This window comes from Salvia hispanica, chromosome 4 (genome assembly GCF_023119035.1).
Source record: "Salvia hispanica cultivar TCC Black 2014 chromosome 4, UniMelb_Shisp_WGS_1.0, whole genome shotgun sequence".
Taxonomy (NCBI): Eukaryota; Viridiplantae; Streptophyta; class Magnoliopsida; order Lamiales; family Lamiaceae; genus Salvia; species Salvia hispanica.
The window spans coordinates 15,006,427-15,017,486 of record NC_062968.1 but is presented as its reverse complement, the minus strand read 5'-3'; the positions used below and the strand labels follow the sequence as shown (position 1 = coordinate 15,017,486).

Below are 11,060 nucleotides of genomic sequence, written 5' to 3'. Positions count from 1 at the left end.
TGTCCATTTTCATCTCAGCACAAAATTTCCCCTTTCCTCTAAAATTGGCATTGTTGAAAAAGGAGCTTTTTGTTGTTGTTATTGGATTTTAAATCAGTATCCAATGTCATTGCGTAGGCGAACATTACTCAAAGTGATCGTCCTCGGCGACAGCGGGTATTCTCATGCTCATACTATTTCTTTTCCCTGTGCGATCTGATTTATTGTTTTCGAGCTTAGGGTTAAGTATTGGAATTTTGGAATTGACGTGTGTGACGTTGTTGATTTTTTTATTTTTTTATTTTTTAATTTTTCAGGGTTGGTAAAACGTCGTTGATGAACCAGTATCCTTTATTTCTCTCTCTCATTCATTTGGATTGTATTTTTACTTCAATTTTTTTAGTTTTAGTGAAGCTCGAGGATTGCTGATGTTTGATGAATTGCTCGATTACAATGTGTGATGCTTCTTTAACTGGTGATATAGATATGTGCATAAGAAATTTAGTCAGCAGTATAAAGCTACTATTGGGGCGGATTTTGTCACGAAGGAGCTTCAAATAGATGATCGTCTTGTCACTCTTCAAGTGTGTTTTCAGTTTGCTTTTTGTAAATTTGGCTTCTCTGTTGATGATTTATGTATAAAAAGCTATACATAGTGAATGAACTTGTATTTGCGATTGGTAGATTTGGGACACTGCTGGCCAAGAGAGATTTCAAAGTCTTGGAGTTGCATTCTATCGAGGGGCGGATTGCTGTGTTTTGGTCTATGATGTAAATGTAATGAGGTCTTTTGATACCCTTGACAATTGGCATGAAGAGTTTCTCAAGCAGGTTAGTGTCTTCTGTTTTCATAGATTGCTTGTCTGCTCAAAAGATTTTTCATGTATTTTGGATAATTTTATCATTAAATTTAAATATTGGGCCATAGCGGATTTGAATCCGAGACCTTTGGCCTCATGGATTGACCACTCCACCGCTAGGCCATCACCAAGATATAATTGTTGTTCTTGTTTTGTTGCTGTGAGGCTTCTTGTTTTTCATTTGTTGGCACTTTCTTAAGTTTATCTTGTAAAGCCAACTTGTATGAGCAATGAATGTTGACTATCTAATAAGGTAGTACTACATATTAAGCTAAAAATTTGTATCTTAGGCTAATTGGCTTTAGAAAGGAAGGTGTACTTGCTGTGATAGTTTCAGGAGAAAGGGAAAAGGTTAAATTTTTACTTACGTGTTGAAATTAAATGCTATATTTATATATTTCCTTCCTTTTTTAATGATGACAATGGGGTGATGCCTTAATGGAATAGGTTTTCCATATAAATAGATTTATGACTGAGAATTTTATTGTTTGTGATATTTTACTATGTAATCGACCTGGGCTGTTCTTTCAATATTTGTCCATCAACTGCTGAACCTTTTTCACATATTCATTGTCATTTCAGGCTCATACTTTAGTCGAAAATAAGAGAATAAAGACCGAATTAAGGACAGAGAATGTGAATCATTAGTCCAGGAGGAGAGACTTATATTTTTAGATTGATCAAAGTATACCAACATGTACTACATGTGTCCAAAACATATTTCTCTTGGCCTATGCTGATTTATTTCAACTTTCCATTCACTTTCAGATAGTTCATTGCCTTATAGCCATATACTTCACCCTGAAGTATTTAATAGTAACCAAATGAAGGTAATTCATGCATTCTAGATTGAAGAGCTTCACCTTTTATAAGGATTAGCATTAGCATTTACAATCTAGAATTGATGGTAAATGTGTAGATAAGAAGGGTTGTAGATATCTATCTATCTATCTATCTATCTATCTTGTTAATGTAGTAGTAGGAAGCTCATATGATGCAAAATTTGCGAACTGAACATGTTGCATTGGTAATGATGCTGATTGTCACAGAGTTTTATTCCCTGACTACTGAATGATAGCTTTAATACACAATAACTGGTAAAGAAAGTTTAAGGTGTCTGTCATGCCTTGTGTTCAGAGCTAAGATATTGACGTGCTCATTATGGCCATTAACTAAAAAAATGATGGCCCTCTCATTATATAATAGAAGTGAGAAGAAACAAAACCATGCACTTTTGGTGATTATGTGTAATAACTAATAATTAAGTTAATAAGCAGTAATATTTTAACCTCTTATCTTCAGTAGATCCACGGTCCACCACTTATATTTTTGGAATGGGCTTCTCTGGCCAATTCATATTTTGATTACAATTCTCACCCTCAGATTTATTTTTGTAGTTGGATATATAGAAAAAGTTACATGTTTGCCTGTTATGTCAAAGAAGTAGTATGACTTTAGGATCTTCATGTTAGTTAGATAGGACAATACGGTCACTTCCTCCGTACTTATGTTTCTCATTGATAACTATTTCAGTGTGTTTGACAAGTTTAACTTCAGTTCGATCCTGGACTAAATGAGGCTATGCAAATGATAGCAATAGCAATGTGCTTCTGTTACTGCTAAATAATTATCATTAGCTTAAAGCTCTTATACTAATTCAGTTGGCCATCTAGATATTTCTATTTTTTTATATTTCTTTTGATATCGACAATATGCTCAGTTTTGGTGGTTATATGGGAAATTGATGGTATTGGTTATAATACAGGCAAATCCACCTGATCCAAAGTCATTCCCATTTATATTACTAGGAAACAAGATTGATATAGATGGTGGCAATAGCAGAGTGGTAAGTTGATTTGTCAAGCTGGTTTTATCTTAGTTTCTTCATACTTTATTCTAATTAAAATGATACCAGGTTTCTGAGAAAAAGGCAAAGGAATGGTGTGCATCAAAAGGGAACATCCCTTACTTTGAGACATCAGCCAAAGAAGATTACAATGTTGATCCAGCATTCTTTTGTATTGCGAAGGCCGCTTTAGCTAATGAGCATGACCAGGACATGTGAGTGGATTTACATAGTTTAATCGACACATTTTGTTACAAGTAGTGATCAGCACTCTCCCGTCTCTCCAATTCCATTGTCAGGCATAAATAAGCACGAGCTACATATTCACCTTAATAAGAGCTCTGAATTTGGAGTGACTTGCTTGTGTAATACTGGATTATGTCATTATGCCCACCAAAGAGAACCAATCAGGAATGTTTTAGATTATATAAAACATATAACTTGTGAACTCATCATAGGGGGCTACAATGTGTGAATTCACATAATACAGATGTTATTCTACATAGGAATAGCGAAATCAAATTATATTTTCATAATTAGAATGTTTAGTAGGTTCTTTTAAGGGAAGGATTTTAGTGAAAGGCTTAAACTTATGATTCTTGGAAGTTAAAACACCTTAGCTGCTGGGCTTTTTTGTCAGTCTTAGTGCCCTATCTTTATTATAGTTGATATGTTCTTAAAAAGCAGTTATACATATAACTAATTAATGTGCAATATGCACTTCTCCCGAATACATGTAGTGAAAGTACCGTTGGAAGCTTTTTGAATAAAAAGACAAGAGATTCAGCATAGCTTGCAACTCCTGATTTGCTTTGGTTCTTTTCATGTATACAATTAATTGGTTGAGCTTCCCTGTCCGCACTCTTCAGGCATTTAATTGCCAGTTTCATTTAGAAATTCTCTTGTCTGAGATAGTAACCTGTAGCATCTCGTTTTCTCTAATTCGATTGGAATTTGTACCTCAGATACTTCCAGGGCATTGCGGAAACTCTTCCAGAAACTGAGCAACAAGGTGGCTGTGCTTGCTGATCCGAACTTTGAACCCGATGTTAAATGGATGGGTTAACTTGTTCCTGGTGATTCTTTTGTTTGAGAGTGTTGTTTGTAGCTGCACTTTTGCAAACACTGTATACTAGTATGTTTCTTAAGACTCAGTTTGGGATTGTGTCCCTTTCCATCTATTTATTCTTGATGTTGTAATCTTTTGGTTTTTGATCCTCCTTTGTGATTTTGAGAGGCTTGTGATTGTGATTTGCTTCTTCAATATTCATTATGCTATAAAACATTATTTGTGCAAGGTTTGTTTACTGCGTTTTGTCATGAATTTTCAGTGAAATATGAAACGTTAAGCCGTTATGGTAAGGTTGCTATATATATATATAACATATTGATTATTGATTAAAAAAAAAAGAGGGTAAGGTTAGGGTGAAACGACACCTTAAATGCATAACCAAGACTAGATGTGGTCCACTAAATAAAAAAAATGGATGATGTCAATTTTATTGATTGCGTGTGCATTATGTAACACGAACATGGCATCACAATTCACATGAGTAAAATACGAGTGACGGTTGCATTAGAACATCTCCGTCAGTGCTCTTTGGCAAGAGCACGGATGTGAGTCCGAATTCACTTTTATTCATTTTTTACTCTTAGTCAAGAGCACAAAACTCATATCTATGCTCTTCCGCAAGGACAAGCTCAAGGGTCCCACTATTCCATTATTTAATTTTAATAAAAACATTTCCACAATATTAAAAAGCATTAAAAATACACGAAAATTTGAAGTATAAATGAGAGATAATTTGATGTAAAGAATGGATGATGAATGTGAGTAATTATAGATTATTTTGGAATAATTTTTTTAAAAAAAAAAAAAAATTTGAAAAACGATAAATAAAAACAAATATATTTTTGGGATCCGAATTTTTTTTTTCCTTTTTTTTTCCGGATTATTTTCGATTTTTTATGAATTTTTAAAAAATAAATAAATTTAACAGAATAAAAACGACTCAATCACGCAACGCCACGTCACCCTGCTCAGCGGTACAGACATGCTCTTATTATCGAGCAGCGCCCTGCTGTCGGCACGGACGGACAGCGCTCGTCGCACCGTCGGCACGGACAACATCCATCTTACGGACAACAGCTGCGGATGCTCTTACCCTCCTATATACATATACAATTTGAAAACACGTTTACATGCATAATAGAGTTTTCCAGCAATACATTCACACTTGGATTATTATATCAAAGGGAATTTGGGATAGACTTCATTATACGCAAATTGTTGGAATATGAGTCTTTTTATTCGTTATACTACTACAGCTCATTCTATCCATAATTAAATTTCTCATATATTATTTGACTTTATATAAGAAAGCGAGTAGAAGAAGTTAGTGTGAGTCGTATTTTTAAATATTAATTATATTATAAATGTGAGTGAAATGAGTTAGTAGAATGTGAGTCTACTATTAAAAAAATAAAAGTGAAATGTGATAAATATTTAGGGATGGACAAAAATAAAAATAGAGGAGTGTTATATTGTTAACCCAATACTTAATTGTTAACTACAATTAAATAAGAGATATTCAAATCAATGGCCTAGATCATCAGCCCGAAATGTCAATACGACCAACAAAAAACGTCTATATGGGTATTAAGGTCAATTTACACCAAATTAGTTGTAACTAACTTTTTAAAAATATCACATAACTTTAAAACGCATATAATTTTCTCGATTTAAATTATTTTTTCACACAACATATATCAAATTAAAGATAATTTCATAAGGATTCTGACGAGATCTCACTTGCATATGTTCCGATGTTAAAATTTGAAAAAAAATTCAAAAATTTTCAACTTTTTCGTATAGCAACAAATGTCAACATAATATATAAAATATGTAAATATAATACATTTAGAATGTCATTATTAAAGCAATGCGTTGACATAAGAACTGTGATGACATTCTCAAAATATTGTGTTAAATATTTTCACAACACTATATTGGTATTTTCATTAGTCTTTTTATCTTTTTCGATTTAATTAATAAAAATGAAAATTATATGCGGCAAATTTTAATTCACTAGATTTCTAAAATCATATGATGATAAATTAGTTGTAGTTAACAACTAAAGTGTGAGTTAGCAATTGATTACTCACAATAAAAATAAACGACAAATTTTCGATAAAAAAAAAATGAAATTGGGGTGTTACTATATTGAAAGCCCATAAAATTAGGGGCCCAGCTAAGGAAACGACGGCGTTTTCCGATCCCATCACTGTCCTTTCCGACATATGATATCCACCTAGGTCAGTTCCAATCGAAGCTTTCTCCAACTCCAAATCCCAAAATGGCTTTCGCCGCTCGATTCCTCTCGAGATCCACACGCCAGGTATTTCCTCACTCGTATTTTTATCTCTGCATTTTGTTCTATTGACCGGATCTGTGTGCGAAATGCTAGGCTTATTTTCGTATGATCGCAGCTCAAATCGTTGATTATTTTGTGGTCTTATAATTTTGATGATTTTCCCTTCGATGAAATACGGATGATTGAATTTCGATGTCCTTTTTTGTGTATTGCTGCAGTTGTATGCTGGGCAAAGTGTTCTTCGAGCGGAGTATGCCGTTCCTGCGCGTTCCTTTGCCAAAGGAGCTGGCAGCGCTCCCTCCTCCTTGAAGGGTGATGGTGAGTTCTTAATTGTGTTCTTCACTCTCTCTCGTACCATTGCTGATGATGACGATAAAAATCTCTTGGTATTAGGGAGATAACCATGGGGTAGAGAAAGGTATCACACCCTGAAATGATTCGTTGGAAAACACATTTCTATAATTTAGCGTTATCGGGTGGTGTTTTGAAATTGTGTACTTAACTATCCGGAGTTTTATTATGTTAAATTTGACGAATTCGTTTTTACCAAGGGGATTATGATTGTAGATGTGTGATCATGTGGCTCGGAAAGCCACCAAGTGACCTCATTAGAGTAAATTGGGGCAGATTGTTTGGAATAATATGAAATTACTGTCCTAACACACCAGTTGTATGAAAAATTTATTAGTAAGTCACTGATGTGGATGCTGGGTAGAGTAGAACTACTAATAATATTCCTATTGTGCCTGTGTTGGGCTAATGGGCTTATCAATTGTTTCGTGAAACATCCAATTCGTTGCGTCTTGTGGCACACGATTACTAGTTGTGAGCAATGTAGCAAAATTATCTTCTTTTGGTTATCTTTTATCAAACATTGCAACTTTGAAGTAGTCTTGTGACCTCAGATGTAGTTACAGATTTTTACATCTGCATGTTTATATTCACATGTTACTTGTTACTACATCTGCTGTGTTAGGTAAATTTTCAAAAGGTTTCCTATCTCATTGTCTATTCATCTGGCAGCATTCCCAAATTCAAATGATGACTGTACATGCATTTGATTTATTGATTATATCTGGAATCAGCATTTATCAGACTTATTTCAAATGAAAATTATAGCAATATACTTTATAAATGAATCTCATGATATATGTTGCTAGCACAAAATGCTGGAATCATGATCTGTATCTTTAACATGTTTTTTTCTTCTTCGTTATTTGGTGCTGTTTTCAATGATTTCTTAGCTCTTGATTCCACATATTATCCTGAAATTTAAGAACCCCATTAAAAATATTATCATGTGGGCTTCCTCAACTTTTTAACAGCTTGATGCTGGCGGATTGCCTATTTATTGTGTTTCAGTCACTAGCTGTTGATAGGCAGTACCATATTGTTCTCTATGCCTGCACTTTCAGGTGCATATGATATTTAGACTTGTCAGGTTACTGAATACTTGATGTGTCTTATATATCTGTGTTTCTGACTGTTGCATATTTTTGCACAAAGAGATGTTGAAGGGTATATTTCTTGACGTTAAGAAGAAATTTGAGACAGCCATGGGGATCTTAAGGAAAGAGAAGATCACCATTGCTCCTGAAGATCCTGCTGCTGTGGAGCAGTATGCCAAAGTCATGCAGACTGTAAGAGAAAAGTGAGATCTTCTTACTCTTTGTTTACTTGGTCTGTATCAAATTACTTTAATGCCCTTATGTTTAGTAGTAGTATTTGTTTTCTCTGAAATAAGAGACAACTTAAATAAGTAATTTTACCATGGAACACATGCCATTGTGATGGAGTCCGAGTGTTTGCTAGTATATTTTAGTATTTTTTTTAGTTTTTAAGTTTTAATTGGATGGGAGTCTCAACAAGTGTTTATCCCTCAAAGTTAGCACTTCCTTCGTTGGAGGGTTTTATAATGTGAAGAACATATATTAGAGCTTAGAAGTTCCACCAGCTAGCCAGTCATTTTCGAATCGTAATAAAAATATGAAAACTATTCACTTTTTTATTTTATTTCATCATTTAATGGAAACACACTATCGCATTACAGACTACACATCTTCATATGTCCTCTCTTACTTTTGTTTATGTATTTCCTTTTTTCATTCAAGCTTCTGAAAATCATTTAGATATGTAAAACATCTTCATTATTGTTCTTTTATTTATTGCTGTGCATTCTACAATCTACCTGCAGGGCTGATCTTTTTTCGGAGTCACAGAGGATCAAGTACACAATTGATACACGAACACAAGACATTCCTGATGTTCGTTCCTACTTGCTAGCCGTGAAGGAAATAAGGGTGAAGTATGTTTATGCATTAATACCCTGTTTATATATCCTTTCAATTATGTATGCTTCCTTTTGAATTTCTGGATATTTTTTTCAACAATTCTTTTTGTTTCATTTTTCCCAGCATTGTTATTCATGTGACATTTAGGATACATTCTAAGAGTATGATTTTTTACTTCTTTAATTTTTCAATCTTTACTTTTATGCGCTTAACTTGCTTGGCTGAGTCATGGAATTCTTTTATTTGGAATTTTATTTTCTTACAAGGCTTTGGTCAAGGAAAATGTCATGTGAATGGCTGTTTTAGGCTTTTAGCATGCCAATCAACTGGTTCGGTTGCTCATTTTCTCAATTACTTTTGGCAGGAGAGGCCTTACTGATGAACTAGGCGCAGAGACTATGATGATAGATGCACTGAACAAAGTTGAGAAGGAATTGAATAAACCTCTCTTGAGAAACGATAAAAAGGGGATGGACCTGCTGAAGGCAGAGTTTGATAAGGTCAACCAAAAGTAAGCTCCACGAAGTAAAATTAGCATTCATAAAGAAGCAATATCTTCTATCTATTTTTCATTGGTAAAACCTTGTTATTTGAAACAAGTTTTTCTTATAAATTACAGCATTGCACTCTGATAAGCATATGATAAATGTTGCAAGTATCACAATACTGGGCTTTTCCTTGGTGTGCACTTATTATTAACTCATCATCATGTAGGCTCGGCATTCGTAGAGAAGATCTGCCGAAGCTTGAGCAGCAGTTGGAACTTAAACTTGCAAAAGCCCAACTTGAAGAGCTGAAGAAAGATGCTCTTGAAGCCATGGAAACTCAGAAGAAACGGTATGCCTTTTAGCAGTCCTTGCAACACCTTCCCCCTTGTGCATTCTGTATGTGTTTGTTTAATTGTATGCAACATGCCATTGATGTTGAGACATGTTTAATTTGAGCAAAATCTCTCCCTTCCAACTTATTGCAGGGAAGAGTTTAAGGATGAAGAGATGCCTGATGTGAAGTCACTAGACATCCGAAACTTCCTTTAGACTGAAATTCACACCTATCTTGTGTACGTGTTTTTTTTGCCTTGTTCTCTCTTGGGCAATTCCCTGAGTGGGAGATATATTGCTGCTGACTGATTGAAGAGGAACACACATAAGAGTCCTGCCTTTGTTTAATAATAATACTACGTCAGGAATTTTCTAAGACATACACTCGAAGGTTTGATATCCGATGCTCATGTTTCATAAATGATGCATTGTATTGAAACAAACTATAGTTGTGCTGCATCTTAGCTCAATATTTCTTTGTACTATCCCCTTTCAGTATAGGCTCAAAATCTGAGTATTTTCTTCTCTCCTGTTTTGAGTGTTTATACTTTATAGTATTGTGTAAGAGCATCTGCAGCGGTAACGGACGCCGTCGTCCTTGCCGCTGGTACGCCGCTGCTCACCAATGCACGTTGTCCGTCCTTGCCAGCGGCAGGGAAGAACACGTCTGTGCCGCTTAGCAGGCTTACTTGGCGGGCTGCGATTAGCCAACGACATAGATTTTGTTTTTTTCTTTTTTTTTTAAAAAAAATTCAAAGTTAATTAAAATAATCGTTTTTAAATAAAAAAAAATATTTTTTCACTTCCCATTAAATTATATCTGTTTTTATCTTGACATGAAGCCTATATTTCTTATCTTGTTTTACATATCTTCTCATATCTCATTTTTTTTTATCAAACGAGTCCCTATAGTTGTATATGCGCCCCCATATTAGTAAAATAGGTTATAACAAGTAAGAGCATCCGCAACGGCATGCTCGTCCATCCGTGCTGCTGGCAAGGACACCCGCCGTCCGCCGCTGCAGCTCGTCCGTCCGTGCCAGCAGCACGACACTGCTCTTAAATAAGAGCACGTTCGTGCCGCTGAGCAGCCTTAGTGGCGCAATGCAATTGGCCAACGGTATATCCGTTGGCAAATTTGATTTTTTTCTTTTTTTGTTAACAAAATTTGAAATTAATATTAAAATCTTAAAAAAATATTTTTGGATTCCCAAAAAAAAGAGCCGTTTATGGACGTTTTTTTGGAATTTTTTGAATTTTTTTATCCCAAAATCATCTATGAATACACACATTCAGCATCCACTTTTCACATCAAATTATCTCTCATTCATATTTTTTCATACTAATCATCTACATCTTCCTATCTCACTCAAACCCTCTCTAAAAAATTTCAAAAATGGATTTCACCGATCTCATTACGGAAGCGGAGTGCGAAGAACAAGAATACCAGGAACAATATCGTGCCGCCTATGAAGCCTATGCCGCCGCCAATACCCCCGCCCCTCATCCTCGACCAACTAGTTCAATTCACCGCCGCTACATCCATCGTGACCGAGAGGGAGCCCAAGAAAGGCTCGTTGCCGACTATTTTTTCGACTGGCCGCGGTTTCCAGAAGATTACTTTCGGCACCGTTTTCGTATGTCAAAACTGTTGTTTATGCGTATTGTCAACACATTGTCCGCCCATGTTGAATACTTTCAACACAGTGTAGACGCAACCGGTCGGCAAAGTCTCGTAGCGTTGCAAAAGTGTACTTGTGCCATCCGACAACTTGCTACTGGGCAAACGGCTGACCTCTTCGACGAGTATTTGCATGTGGATGAGTCAACTGGAATCCTATGCCTAAAAGTTTTTGCGACGGCGTTCGTTCTGCTTTCGGCGAGGAATT

General features: G+C 35.3%; 2 protein-coding genes across 2 annotated transcripts in view; both read left to right on the top strand.

Annotated features, from left to right (window-relative positions):
- Positions 1-3,982, top strand: part of LOC125218989 (ras-related protein Rab7) — a 4,199-nt gene extending 217 nt beyond the window's left edge. Inside the window, exons 2-8 of the mRNA XM_048120826.1 lie at positions 1-156; positions 297-323; positions 464-563; positions 664-810; positions 2,605-2,685; positions 2,755-2,900; positions 3,651-3,982. Of these exons, the coding sequence (XP_047976783.1) occupies positions 104-156; positions 297-323; positions 464-563; positions 664-810; positions 2,605-2,685; positions 2,755-2,900; positions 3,651-3,714 (618 nt within the window). The 5' untranslated portion in view covers positions 1-103 and the 3' untranslated portion in view covers positions 3,715-3,982. The remainder of the gene's footprint in view (positions 157-296; positions 324-463; positions 564-663; positions 811-2,604; positions 2,686-2,754; positions 2,901-3,650) is intronic.
- Positions 3,983-5,926: 1,944 nt separating this feature from the next.
- On the top strand, positions 5,927-9,701 carry LOC125185213 (probable ATP synthase 24 kDa subunit, mitochondrial). Its single transcript, XM_048081712.1, has 7 exons — positions 5,927-6,083; positions 6,278-6,377; positions 7,566-7,710; positions 8,254-8,364; positions 8,715-8,861; positions 9,065-9,187; positions 9,324-9,701. Exons 1-7 carry the CDS (start codon positions 6,042-6,044, stop codon positions 9,385-9,387), a joined length of 732 nt encoding a protein of 243 aa, XP_047937669.1. The 5' UTR covers positions 5,927-6,041; the 3' UTR covers positions 9,388-9,701.
- The last annotated feature ends 1,359 nt before the right edge of the window (positions 9,702-11,060 follow it).

Coding starts and splice junctions, on each gene's coding strand:
- LOC125185213 (XM_048081712.1), top strand. CDS start 6,042: ATGGCTTTCGCCGCTCGATTCCTCTCGAGATCCACACGCCAG. Junction 6,378..7,565: donor CTCCTCCTTGAAGGGTGATG/GTGAGTTCTTAA, acceptor TTTTGCACAAAG/AGATGTTGAAGGGTATATTT. Junction 7,711..8,253: donor ATGCAGACTGTAAGAGAAAA/GTGAGATCTTCT, acceptor ATCTACCTGCAG/GGCTGATCTTTTTTCGGAGT.